Source organism: Protopterus annectens, chromosome 14.part0, assembly GCF_019279795.1.
Source record: "Protopterus annectens isolate FY-2018-M chromosome 14.part0, PAN1.0, whole genome shotgun sequence".
NCBI lineage: Eukaryota > Metazoa > Chordata > Ceratodontiformes > Protopteridae > Protopterus > Protopterus annectens.
The window spans coordinates 416,526,689-416,541,580 of NC_056748.1; the positions used below are offsets into that span (position 1 = coordinate 416,526,689).

At 41.2% G+C, this 14,892-nt stretch overlaps 1 protein-coding gene across 2 annotated transcripts in view; it reads right to left on the reverse strand.

The window, feature by feature from the left end:
• Positions 1-13,464, reverse strand: part of FANK1 (fibronectin type III and ankyrin repeat domains 1) — a 1,042,588-nt gene extending 1,029,124 nt beyond the window's left edge. For both annotated transcript variants that reach the window (XM_044056182.1, XM_044056181.1), the window contains exon 1: positions 13,313-13,464. In XM_044056182.1, the coding sequence (XP_043912117.1) occupies positions 13,313-13,334 (22 nt within the window). In that variant the 5' untranslated portion in view covers positions 13,335-13,464. The remainder of the gene's footprint in view (positions 1-13,312) is intronic.
• Between the last annotated feature and the right edge of the window lie 1,428 nt (positions 13,465-14,892).

Sequence of the window (14,892 nt, forward strand, 5' to 3'; positions counted from 1 at the left end):
AGAATCTGTATGTACGTTTTAATACTTTTTTTATATGTCTCATATATAATGTGTGGATGGAGCTTTTCTCCCCAGGTCTCCGCTGAAAATGAGATTCTGACCCAGTCGGACTTTCCCAGTCAACAAATGTCAATAAATAAATATATAATATAATATAAATAATATAAAAGAGTAAAGTCCAGCCCTGCACCATGGCTAACAAAAGAAACAAAAAAGCACATGATGAAAATGGATAAAGCCTGGAAAATGTGGTAGAAAAATAGAAGTCAAAATGCCTTCCAGCAATTTAGAATCTTAGAAGCTTTGCAAAACTCTGTCGAACAGGACAAGCAAGCATACTATATCAGCCTACAAGACAAACATCAAAACAACCCAAAATGTTTTTTGTCATCACTAAATAAACTACTCCACCCTGACAAGACCAACACTACTTCTCCAAAAACAGACAATGTGACAGAGTCTTATCTCACCACAGTTTAATTCCTACGTTTTACACTCAATATTATCTCTCTTAGACACTAATACATCTGCCTCCCTCTCTCTCTACCCCTGCCCAACCAACACCCCCAACACTGTCTAGTACCCACCTCACTTACAATGATGTTGCTCCTTAAACTAAAAACTTCTTCCATAGCTGTAGACCAACTACCATCAGACTACCTCAAAATGGTCACAGAAGTCATAGTCTTCCCTGTGTCCATACTAATTAATAAAGCCATAGCAGACAGGTACGTCCCATCACTGTGGAAAAAATCCTACATCATACCACTGCACAATGACACATCTACAGAGTTTAATAACTACACATCAATAGCATTCTCTCCCCCACTCCAAAATATTAGAGGAATGCATCCATATGCAGCTGATGCAATACCTAACCTCAAATAACCTGCTGTCATTAACACAACATGGCTTTAGACCCCAGCATATCACCACTACTACTCTACTACATTTTACCAATATAATAAACCAACACAGAAACAATGGTATCTTGTGTTCCCCCATGTAGCATTTGATACTGTCTCATAACAGCAACTGCTCATTCAATTCTCCTCAACAGGGCTTTCACAATACTCTTTGTCATGGTTTCTTAGTTACCAATCTGAAAGGCAACAAGCCTAATCATCCTTTCAACCAGTTATTACAGGTGTCCCTCAGGGCTCTATCCTGGGTCCTCTCCTATTTAATATATGTATTAATAACCTTCACACCTCCACTCACCATGCTAGTTTAGTTCAGTATGCAAATTACTTAACATTAATATGTGCAGCCTCGACAATAAATAAGCTCCAAGACATTAACCACAAATCTTTCTCCTCTGTAGAAACCTGGCTCAAAGAATCAAACCTCCTACTCAACCCCAGCAAAACTAAGTCAATGTTTTTTACCTCAAAAAGTTGCCAATATCAAAAGTACTATTTTACCATAAAGTCAGCATTGATACTGCTATTGAAACTGTAACTCACAGTAAACTTCTAGACATTATAACAGATGACAATCTCATATGACCAGCATACATTGCACACCATTAAATCTACACACCAGAAACCAGGCTCTACAGGTACTTCAAGAAAATCTCTAACCACCACCTTCTTACTGCCAACTCTCTTATATACTGTTCCTATCCTAACAAATGTAAACAATACTCAAAGAAATAAACTTGCCTTCTGCTACAATAAAATAGCTAAATTTACCACCAATCTCCCTCACAGGACCCACCACTGTCATAACCTTAGTGATTAAACTGTTTTGAACTGCACAACTACCTAACATATTCACAACTAACTACAGCACAAAAACTCATTCACCATCCAGAAAAATGCCCTACAATACAAAACATACTACTACCCTACTGTCCAGCAAGGGACCTCAAACACATTCTTACCACTCACAGATCAGTCAAATAATGTTGCAGGAGACTCACTATTCCCAATATGTTGCTAAACTCTGGAATAGTATCCCCACACAAATAAAACTCTCAGACAAACCACTGCTTAAACAACATCTTGAAAAGGCCTGGTATTGCACATGCTCATCACCAGGTTAACACTCTATACTCACAATATGATACTCTTCAAACACCCTCCTTAAGCAGAATATTCTTAACCTCTCACTGAAATGACAAAATCATTTTTATACATAACTCCTGCCTGTACAATCCACTTAAGTTTCAAGTGGACCTTCTCTTTAGTAACTTCTACCTCTGTAAAATCTTTGAATCTGTAAATGTGACTACTGTAAGTGTTATAAATGTAAATAGAAATGTATCTACCCTATGTTCAGCTGGAATAAAGTATAATGCAATGTAAATAAAAGGAGCTTTTCTCTCCAGGTCTCCGTTGAAAATACGTATCACCCAGTCCGACTTTCCCAGTAAACAAAGACAAATAAATAAACAAACAAATACACACATTTATTAGTTCATAGATTCATAATTTCATAGGTGTTTACTAGGCTTATGACAACAAGGACCTTTTTAAGCCTAGCCATGCATCCCAAACCGCTGACAAGTTCTGATATCCTTAATGAGTGTAAGCAGGGGTTTAGGAGATGAAACATTTACATGCAGGGGCCTGGGAGATGAAACATTTGCATGCAGGGGCCTGGGAGATGAACCATTAACAGGTTGCCTGTGACCATTACAGACATAGGTGTCAAACCAGGGATGAATGTCCTGTTCCCCATCCAACCGCCCAGGTTGCACTCAAATTGGGTTAGAGAGGAACGCTTCACATGGATAGGAAGCCTGTTCCATAGACAGGGAAGTCTCTGGGATACATACTTGTCTCTCCAGCAGGTCCTGTTTATATCACAGACAAGGTTTAAGTTTTTAGAATGGGAAATTCTGGTGCTGTTTGTTTTGTGAATATGCAGGAGGTCTATCAGAGTAGGGTCTGACAATGCCCTGTATGCCAGACATAGATCTCCCCTCAAAAACCCTGCAGGAGATAGAATACAGGGATAGGGCCTTGAGGCGGTCTGCATAAGACATTTTACTTATGCCCTGTATTCTTTTAGTGAGGAATCTCTGTGGCCATTCCAATTGTTGGCTATACCTGGATAGGTACATACCAAAGGGGACACTGTACTCAATGATAGGTCTGATGAATGCCGAATACAGTGAAACAATGTCTTCCTTGGACTTAGATGCTATACTTTTGTTTATAAGTTGCGCAACATAGAATGATTTCCTCACTACTGTAGACATCTGATGGTCAAAGGCTAGATTACTATCTATGTGTGCCCTAAGTCTCTGACTACTAGGTCAGCTCTAAGGGGTGTGCTGTTAATATGATAGTTACCAGGGGTAGATGACTTCCCAAAGGATACTATTATGCATTTCTTGGCATTTAGTTTGAGTCCATGGCTCTGACACCAGTTGTTTGTCTGTGTCAGCGCCTCCTGGAGAACATTTGTGTCAGTGTCGGATTCAATGACAGCTCCTAATTTGCAATCATCTGCAAACACAGTCAGCCAGAGGCCACTGGCATTGACCTTGACTTCAGAGAAGTAAATGCCAAAAAGGAAAGGACCAAGGACTGATTCCTGAGGGACTCCACTTGTGAATGGCCTTTTTGTAGAGATGGACTCCCCAATTCTAACTTCTGGGTCATGTCTGCGAGCCAGTTGGCTATCCACAAGGTGACATATGAGTTTGTACCTAACCTCTTGAGTTTGTCAACAATGTCCGAGTGGACTATTGTATCAAATGCCTTGGCCAGTTTAAGGTAGGCAGTGTGAACCATTTTTCCCTCATCCATTGCTTTGGTTACCTTCTCAAAGAAGTCCACCAGGTTGAGTAGGAATGATCTGCCCTTGACAAAACCAAACTGGGTTGGGTCCAGTGTCTGGAGGTTTACTATATCTCTACTGATCATTTCCATGATAATTCCTTCCATGGCTTTACATATAAGACTAGTGAGACTTATGGGTCTGTAGTTGTATGTGTGCGTTTGTGTTTAGAACTGAAAAGGGAAAAAGAGTATGTGGGTTGTGTGACAATGTGAGGTATTGCCATCTGTGTCAGGGAGAATAGGGCAGTGCATGTGTAACATATGCCAGTATAGTTAGTCAAATGACAAATGACACAAATTATTTCAAAACTCCAGTTATCACACTGACTTGTACAGATGCTTGTGTTAAAATGTATCACCAGTGTTATTATAACTGATATGTTTAAACAAAGAATTCTGGAAGAGAAGAGTAGAGTTTTTGAAATTGTTAAATGATTTTCAAATACTGCAACATATCTTAGTAAAGCTCTGAATGTGTACTGTACCAGAGTCAGGTGATCAAATGTGATGTCATTCTATAACCAGCACCGAGAGGATGGAACTCTCACAGCAGCTTGTTTTGTTTTGTTTGAAATTTGATACACAAATGTATGGCAGCCAGTTAAGTAAGTTCAGCTGAGTTCAATTCATTTAATTAGAAGCTCATCACCTTGCCTTGTGGAAGTAAGCATCTAATTTTGCCTTACTGTATTGATTAACTTAGGTAGGGAAAGGTTATTCTTTAGACAGTCAGGAAATACACTGAGATTAGTTGAGTATTGTTTCTTCTGCATATATTTGAATCTGTCCAACTGTGTTACTTTTATTTCTCCTGTGAATGAAACCCTGGTGTTTGTTGTACTTAGATATTTAGTATTCTCATGTTTTCTATTGTATTACTTATTATTAAATATTTTTACATCGTTCATTGTAGATGGTATTTTAGAGAATACTTTTAAAATCTTGAGAGTACTTGTGCTTATTTTAGTGACACCATGGCCACTCCAAAAAGCTTTGCAGCTTTGATTACACTCTACTATTTATATTAGTATTGATTTTACTCAGTGTAATTGAATACCCTTGTAAGAGCCTTAGAATAGTTGACTGGTGGCAGCGTGTTTACCTTATAGTCTGTGCAGAAGTGGGCACAGCTAGTAAATCTGCACTAGCCTTTCCCAGGTGTGTGTGTGTGTGTGTGTGTGTGTGTGTGTGTGTGTGTGTGTGTGTGTGTGTGTGTGTGTGTGTGTGTGTGTTTGTTGTGCGCACGTTTGTGTGTGCGCGTGTGAAAATCAAATATGTGGGTTTGGGTGTGTCAACTACTTTGAACAGGGACACAGTGCTCCAAAGTGAGTCTTGTTTGGGATCTGAAGAGACAGAGTGTTCAGTCCCAGGTCTGGAGAGGGCTCCCTTTGTGCTCATGGGGGAAAATGTTCTTGATGCAAACAGCTGCATTTGAAATACTGTGTAAATCCATTCCTGTTCTTAGTGACCATCTCTCACCAGTGTCAGTGATGAGGATTGAGGCTACTTGAATACTGGCTTGGGGTAAAGAGAGGCTGTCACATACTGGTGGCAGAACAGTGGGATATTAATTGAACTTCAATGGCCTGTGGGCAGTTGTCACTGATGGTGTGTGTACTCTCAACAGCCACAAGGTAAGCATTCAGAGTTTCATTTTCACAACAGTTTCATTTATTTTTGTTAGTTTAGTTTAGTCATGGAAAGCATGCAAAGATGTCATCAAAGGATTATTGTAAGCTGACAAAGAATCAGTTGGCCAAGGTGTGCAAAGCCAAAGGACTGGTGCATGCTAACCAGAATAAAGAGAAAATTATTTCAGCTTTAATTGCAGCTGCAGAATGGACCAGTGACCAGGAGGACAACCAGTCTGGTGTTGGAGATGTATAGTCTACAGAAACAGTTTACCTTTTCCTCAGATGACTTAAAATCCATCTGGAGTTAAAAAGACTTGAACTGGAGTCTGAAGAAAAGCAGAAGCAGCGTCAGCATGAACTATGACATTTGGAGACTGAAGTCAGACTGTGGCGTTTGGAGGCTGAAGAAACGAAGCAGTGTCAACTGGAGGCCAAATGTTTGGAGACCAAAGAGAGACTGTGTCATTTGGAGATTGAAGAAAAATGACAGACTGCGATGATTGGAGGCTGAAGAAAAAGAGAAGCACAACAACACTAAGGGAGATGTTGACCCTTCGTCAGGGTCATGGAGATAATGGGGAAGGGAATAACCGGACCTAGAAGCAATAAAGATCAGTAAATGTCTTCCACAATTTGCGGGGGGGGGGTGACACTGACAGTTTTATTCATATACTGGAAAGAGTATGGAAATAGTATAATGTTGACCAAGAGCTCTAGCTACAATTCCTGACCCCCTTACTCCATGGTAAAGCTGTAACTGTGTTTCTAAATTGTCTGATACATATTGTTTAAACTATGATACAGTAAAACAATGTTTATTAAACTGTTATAAGTTAACATCTGAAGATTACAGAAAAAAGTTTTGTGAACATAGACACAAGGCAGATGGAAATGTATGTGATTTTATTGCTGAATTAAGCACTTATTTTCATGGGTGGGTGAGTGGGTGTCAGGTCACCACTTTTGAAAGACTGGCAGACCTTTTGGTGAGGGAATAAGCCCTTAGTACTTTGCCTGAGGACATGAGAATCAGGTTGGCAGACCAAGACTGTAACTTTGCAGATGAGCTGGGGAGAAAGGGGGATGTCTACTTAGCAACCTGGGCATCACTGCACAAGAAGGGGATACCCAGTGCTGCACATATCTATAAGGGAACCCATGGTGGGCAGCCTATATCACCCCAACAGAGTCTACCAGTAGACAGGGATGCCACTAGTCTAGGTACACAGCCAGGATCAGGGGTTAGGAGTTTTAAATGTAACTAGAGTGGCCATGTAGCATACAAATGTCCACTGAAGCAAGGTGGGGAACAAAAGGTGAGGAAGCCAGGAAGTGGGAACAACAGTGTGCCAGTAGTAAGTTGTTGGAGACAACAGGGGTATCAAACTATCATCAGAGTTTGTATCCTATCTTAGTGGATGGAAGACAGGCCATTGCTAAGGGACACAGCCTCTGACATAACTATTGTGAAGCCTGCAGTGGTTAAAGAGGAGCAGTACTTGCTTAGGCAGTCCACTCCAATCAGAGCTTTAGGAGGGATCCCATTCCAAATACCTTTCACCAGGGTTCAACTTGACTGAGAGTGTAGAAAATGAAACAAGCAGGTAGCTGTGTTTGAGGATATTCCTGCAGATGTATTGATAGGGAATGATTTTGATAACGCAGTACCTTGTGTACATGCAGTTACATGCAGTCAGGCTTGGAGACAGGCATGTAGGTCTGTTAGCCTGGGGAGACCCAGACAGAGACAACAACTGAAGCTGGGGATGGTGATGCGGTTATTTCAGGGAGGGAGCTACCTTATAGCAGTGAGCCTGAAAGTGAGCTACAGCTGCTGGTAGGTCATGATGTTCCCATGGACAGAGTGACTGCAAGGACAGAGGTGAGTGATAGTACCCAGGCTGACAGTGAGGCACCGCTGTCAGAAGATATTAGGCTTCATGTGGAAGGGGAGCTGGGAGGGGTTACAAAGATTGAGTTCAGAGAGGCTCAGCTTTCGGACCTCACCTTAAGAGGCATGAGGGAGGTAGCTAAGGTGCCACCTGATGCTCAAGGAAAAGGGGAGTCTGCATACTAGAACAAAGAGTTACTGCACAGAAAGTGGACTTCTGAGGGTGGGCTAGAGGGTGAGGTAATACAGCAGTTGGTAGTGCCCAGACTCTACCATCTGGCACTTCTAGCCATAGCTCATGACATTCCTTTTGCAGGTTATATGAGCATAAAGCGTACCAAGAGACATATTATGAAGAACTTCTATTGGCCTGGGATTGCAAGGAATGTAACAGGGTACTGCAGGACCTGTGAGCAGTGCCAAAAGGTATGCAAGGCAGGGGACAAGATCAAAGCTCCATTGATGCCTTCACCTGTAACTGAAGAGCCATTTCAGAGGGTAACTATGGATATTGTGGGGCCTCTGAGTACCCAAGTTCCACAAGGAAGAAGTATATCTTGGTGGTATGCTACTAGATACCCTAAGGTGGTGACTCTGTCCTTCATGGAGGCAGAGAAGGCGGCAAATGCTTTGTTAGAGATTTTCAGCAGGGTAAGTTTCCAGAGAGAAATACTAACTGACAAAGATGGCAGTTTCATGTCAGACCTGCTGGCTTGTCTATGAAAGCTTTGTGGGGTGAAGCACACAAAGACCATCCCCTACCATCCCCAGACTAATGGTCTTGTAGAGAGGTTAAACTCTACACTAAAGACCAGGTTTTAGGCATTATCAGACCAGTTTACGAGAGAGTAGGACAAATAGTTGCCCCATCTATTGTTCGCATACAGAGCGGTACCCCAGGACTCCAGGGGTTTTTCACCCTTTGAGTTGTTGTATGGGCATAGGGTGAGAGGGCTTTCAGATTTGATTCACGACGAGTGGTACGGTGAGTCTGAATCCCATAAGGAGTCTGCTGTGGCATATGTTCTAAACCTCAGAACAAGGTTTAAGGAGCTTATGGGTTTGGCCCAGGAGAACCTGGCAGGAGCCCAACAGCAGAAAGAGATCTAGTATGACAGGAATGCTCGAGCCCGAGAGTATGCTGTGGGACAACAGGTTATGGTGCTCATTCCTATCAGACACAATAAATTGCAGGCAGCTTGGGAGGGACCCTTCAAATTGGTAAGGAAGGTCAGTAATGTTAATTACATGGTAAACCTACTAGGCAGGAGGCAGAGGCACAAATTGCACTATGTTAACATGATGAAGCCTCAGCATGTCAGGTATGTCCTAGGCAGACTGCAAAGGGCAAGGCTGACCATTAAGCCCAGTAAGTGTCAGGTGGGTATTGCATAGGTCTCCAACCTGGGATTCAGAGTGGAGAGTGGTAAGATTAGGCCAGAACCTGCCAAAGTGGAAGCTATTCAGGTGTGGCCTGCCCCGTTTCCAAAAAGCAGGTGAGAGCATTCTTGGGGATAGCTGGGTACTATAGAAAGTTAATTCCCAATTATAGTAGAATAGCTGCTCCCCTCACAGACCTGACAAGAAAAAATAAGCCAGATAAGGTAGCGTAAATCCAAGCCTGTGAGCAGGCATTCCAAAAGCTTAAAGGGGCTTTGGGAGAACCCCCTGTATTAGCCAGTCCAGATTACAGCACATAATTTGTTGTGCAGGTGGATGCTTCAAACAATGGGGTGGGGGCTGTACTCAGCCAAGTTTCCGCAAAGGGAAAAGAGCACCCAGTTTTATATCTCGGCCATAGACTCCAACCCAGGGAGGAATGTTATGCATCTGTAGAAAAAGAATGTCTAGCCATAGTATGGGCACTGCAGAAACTTCAGTCTTATCTGTATGGAAAGAAATTCACTGTGGTTACAGACCACGGTCCCTTAACATGGCTACATACAGTCAGCCAACAAAATGCCAAGTTATTAAGGTGGAGTCTAGGGTTGCAGGCATATGACATAACAGTAGAGTACAGTAGGGGGGTCAATATTGCCAGTGCAGATGGACCCTGAAGACAGGGTATGGGTTAATGTGTTCCCAGACAGGCCCAATTCTCTCAAGCAACATTTTTCCCAGGGTCACTTGAAAAACTAGTTTGAGCCTTCAAAGGGGGGAAAGATGTGATGATGTTAGGTATTCCCATCTGTGCCAAAGAGAATAGGGCAGTGCCTGTGTAACACATGCCAGCATAGTTAGCTGGCGTTTTGTAAATAATTTTGTGTCATTTGATTATCACATGGATTTGTACAGATGCTTGTAATAAAAATGTATCAACAGTGTTATTGTAACTTATTAAATGTGTACATTTAAACAAAGAATTCTGGAAGGGGAAAAGTAGACGTTTTTGAAATTGTTCTATGATTTTCAAATACTGCAACAGATCTTAGCAAAGCTATGAATGTGTATTGTACCAGAGTCAGGTGATCAAATGTGATATCATTCTATAACCAACACAGAAAGAATAGAACACTCATAGCAGCTTGTTTTGTTTTCTTTGGAACCTGATATAAAAATGTATGACAGTTAAGTTAGTTCAGTTAGTCAGATCATCACCTTGCCTTGTTGAAGTAAACATCTCAGCATCTAATCTTGCCTTGCTGCATTAATTAAGTTAGCTACGAAACAGTTATTTTAGACAGTCAGGAAATACAGTGAGATTAGCTGAGTATTGTTTTTCTGCACGTGCTTGAATCTGTCCCATCTGTTTTATTTTTATTTATCCTCTAATTAAACTCTGGTGTTTATTGTACTTAGATATTTAGAATTCTCATGTTTTCTATTTTATTATTAAATATTTTTATACCTTTCATTATGGCTGGTCTTTTAGAGAATATTTTAACATCTTGCGATTACTTATGCTTAATTTAGTGATGCAGTGGCCACTCTGAAAAGCCATGCTGCTTTGGTTACACTCTAATATGCATATTAGTATTAATTTTACAAAGTATAATTGGATACCCTTGTAAGAGCCTTAGAATAGCTGACTGGTGGCAGCATGTTTATCTTACAGTCTGGGCAGAAGGGGGCGCAGTTAGTAAATCTGTGCCGGCCTTTCCCAGGGGTGTGTGTGTGTGTGTGTGTGTGTGTATGTGTGTGTGTGTGTGTGTGTGTGTGTGTGTGTGTGTGTGTGTGTGTGTGTGTGTGAAAATCAAATACTCAGGTGCGGGGTGTGTCAGCTACTTGGAACTGGGACACAGTGCTCCAAAGTGAGTCTTGCCTGGGATCTGGAGAGACAGAGAGTCCAGTCTCAGGTCTGGAACAGGTTCCCTGTGTGCTCTTGGGGGAAACTGTGCTTGATGCAGAGAGCTGCATTTGAAATACTGTGTAAATCCATTCCTTTTCTTAGTGATAGTCTCTCACCGGTGTCAGTGGTGAGGATTAAGCCTCCTTGATTACTGGCTCAGGGTAATCAGAGGCCATCACAGGCTGGAATGATTTAATATGCTAACACCTGGAAACAAGAAGTTGCATGTCACATGGTACATATTCTTTCCTTAACAGCTGTCTGAATAAAGATACTAGAAGTATCTCCGTAATGCATGTATTATTTGCTAAGCAAGCAGGCAGTGTGATACAGTGTAACTGAACCTCAAAAGAACTGGCTTCCTTTGTTTCTTTCACACGTATCTAGAGCTATACCTGAGCTGCCTACATATCTCTCAACTATCCAGATTTTTACAGAATGTCCCTGGTTTTGCCACTAAGTGGCAACCTCTGCTTTGCAAATAGAACTTCAACATACCTTATTCCATCAGATCTATTACACATTCTCAAGTCCAATGGTATCATAAAGACCCTCTCAAGGGATCTTAATCCCTTTTGCAAAATAAACACAATAAATAGAACATGCTGAACAGATAGGTTTGTTTCACAAGAATATCAGGGTCTATATCATATAATTGAAAGATGACAATGTCAAATGCTCTAAAGAGCGAAAATGCCAGAACTCGAACTTCTTATTGTGGGGGGCTATGCCCCCCACACCCCCCGCTAAATATATATTCCAACTCTGAGATCGCACTGCAGTGGGGAAAGGGCAACTATTCCGAGCTTCACTGTACTGCAATCTCAATAACAGAACTTCCGAGTTCCGGCATTTTCGCTCTTTAGAGCGTTCGACATTGTCAACTTTCGAATATATGATATAGACCCGAGTATCGCTTCTATGGGACCATCTTTCACTCCACACAAAGCAAAGTACTTATTTTACTCACTCTATTCAAATATAATTTGGACAAATGGATGGGTACCAGAAATTCACTTTCACTTTAGCACCCTTGTACTTCATGGGTAGGGAAAAATTGTAAAAGTCCCAACATATCCTTATTAAGTTCATCTTTAGCTTATTTGTATGCAAAATATAAGGGCTAAAAATGACCATAGGAGTGTAAAGCTAAGCTTCTTACCTCACAAATCAATAGACTAGTAATCACTTATGAACCTATATCTTTGTCCTATCTCTCATCTTGTAAATAGGTTCATAGGTAGGTACTAGGCTATTGGCCCTAGGGCCTATACACGCCTAGCCAAAAAGGGACCCTGGCTTTCGCCACCCAAGAAAATTATTTTCCTGTGCCCCTGTCAAGCAGAACCACAGAAGTGATCCCCGGGGTGAATTTCCTATTACCCATCCACTCACTAAGGATTATACCTATTAATGTCAGATGTTTGTGTTTTATACTTCTTAGTATTCAGAAAATGCATGTTGATGCAAAATGTGTTGTTATATTAACTTTTCAAGTGAATTTGAGTAATATTTTAAATTTGTCCCTAACTTTGGCCCGTTGCCCTCCCACTATTTTTGGCTTTGTCCAAAATTCCTGAGCAAAAGAAGGTGAGAGATATGTCCACCGACTGGGATCTTGGAGTTGAGAGAACCAATTAATCAAACTTTTATAAAGACTGATAAAATAGCAGATGTTTAAGCACATGCTCATGTTTGTGTAAATAGTCAAACACAAATAAGCATACATCTCAGTATTTCTTAGTACCAGAATTATACATAAAGCCAGAAATAACGAGGGTACAAACGCCAAAAAATAGACAGGTCAGGTTTTAAAAATTGTTCTTATAAACTTAGAAAGTTGATAGGATAACGGAATTTGCTTTAGCATACATTTTCTGAAAGATAACAAAATCTGAATGAGTTACCAGAATGAGGAGCAAACCAAAAATATGTGGCAACAACATTCTGAGGAGGAACACTGGACAGCTGAGACATGCCATCAATCAATACATTATGTATGCTGCTGCTGTATCCTAAAGATTTTGTTGGTTTTGGCATTGCGCTGTGGGGGTGGGAGACTGTCATTTTAATAGGATTTGCAGTATTTTCAAAAAGCATATAATGGACAGACTAGGTGGCCTAAACAATTATTACCGGTGGCAATGAAAATAATCACTATTAAGAAAGCATGCCACATTCGCGTTACCACTGCTAGGAATTAAATCATTTATAAATCTGAGAAAGTGTTGTACGTCAAATTACTGCTCAGCGTCACTTTCCCTGACAAATATTATGTTTTGATTTTTTTTCCTTAACTATGGATGGCAACTGGGTATTGCAGCGCATGTGCTATGACGTTCCATCCTTGATTATTATTATTTTTACACCTCGGTAAGCGACTTCAATAGTTTCGATATGCTCTGTAGGACATCGATTCATAAATGAATTTGCTTTCAGGGAATCAGTGGCCGTATTATGTTCTCGCCATTGCACATTCCATTCCGGTTTTTAAAAGAGGCTCGCAGTTCCAACTACTTAATTAAATTCCACAACTCGCTAATTGTATTTACGGGGCCGTGGTCAATGTGTAAACGTGACTAAGGATTATTGCATCGTGACAGACCTTCGCATTTAAAGATGTCCGACTAAAAGCTTACGAAATGTCAAAATGCCCATATAAATGACACCAACAGTGTAAAATGCGTATTTATTATAATCTTACCAAACTCGTATGCAGATGCCATTTTGTGGTTGCGATAGTTTTGAATTACGTTGTATATGGTAAAGCTTCTACATACACTTCATTTTGAGACTCGCCGTGTTAATAAGTAGCTCCGTCTATAGAAACCAACATAGCAACGGCGCGTGAGCGCTCATACATTGTTTGGGTAATATCGACCTCGCAGGGTTCATTGAGGGACTTTTGTTGTACTGCTGGGCTGTGCTGTATACATCTCTCTCTCTCTCTATCTCTCTCTCTGTTTATATATATTTAATGTTAAAGGCAAAACATAAATTGATGTGGATATTTTTGTTTCAGCCCCCATGCTAAAGGATAACATTGTCCAAACTGCAAAATCCTTTACTAATGCATCCTATGGATCATGCTATCCCAAGCAAAACCAGGACTCAGTCCTCCAAGAAAAGGAAACCAGTCTGGTGGACTCATGCCATAAACAAGCTATACAATAGAAGGAGGAAACTAGTACAGAAAAGAGTAAAATCCCAAGAAGGTAGGGTTACCACCTGTCCCACTTTGAGAGGGACAGTCCCTCTTTGGGCAGTTGTGTCCTTATTAAAAAGGGCAAATGTCCTGAAATTGTAGGACATAATTATGTCCCATATTTTATGTAATAGTTGCATAAAATAGTTATTTCTGTATCTAAAATACCTAAATGTTACAAGAAACATAATAAACAACTAAACTGCTACAAGAATAAGCTTTTATTTAGGAAAAAAAGTTAAGTTCTATCCTTTGTACTGACCGTGGGTATGTGTCGGCCTGTAAAATCTGATGTGTGTCCCGAAAATGTCCCACTTTGGCCATTTGAAAAGGTGGCAACCCTACAAGAAGGGCAGACATCCCTGATCAGTATAAGCAAGAACTACGATCCCTCATAAAAATCATCCAAGTCGAGTTTTGAAAGAAAAATTGCCAAGGACACCAAAGATAACCACAAGGCATTCTTTAGCTACGTCAAGAATCTAAGTGGCAATGCTCAGATCTGCTCGGAGTTAGTGCAGAATGGTACAAAATACACTGAACCGACTGATATTGCCAACATCCTGGCAGACAGGTTCAGCGCAAACTTCATCCCCCTCTCACCCCCAAAAGGGCCCATAACCATACCAGAAGAATGTAGAGCTCCTGAAATCACAGACACTCAGGTTAAAACAGCCCTCTCCAAAGCCAAAAATACAGCATCAATGGGACCGGACCGTGTCCCAGGCTGCGTCCTACACTAGCTCAAAGACGAACTAACCCCTCACCTAAACACACTGTTCAAACTCAGCCTCTCCACAGGTTACGTACCCATAGAGTGGCGCACAGCAACAGTTATTCCGCTCCACAAAGGTGGAGCCACAACAGACCCCTGGAACTATCACCCTATAAGCCTGAGTAGCTTGGTCTGCAAGGCTATAGAGCGCATCATCATGGAACTCATTAACAGAGACATTGGAAACCTCCAAACACTGGACCCTACCCAGTTCGGCTTTGTTAAGGGCAGATCATGCCTCCTAAACCTGGTGGACTTCTTTGAGACAGTTACCAAGCCTATAGACGAGGGAAAGGTGGTACAC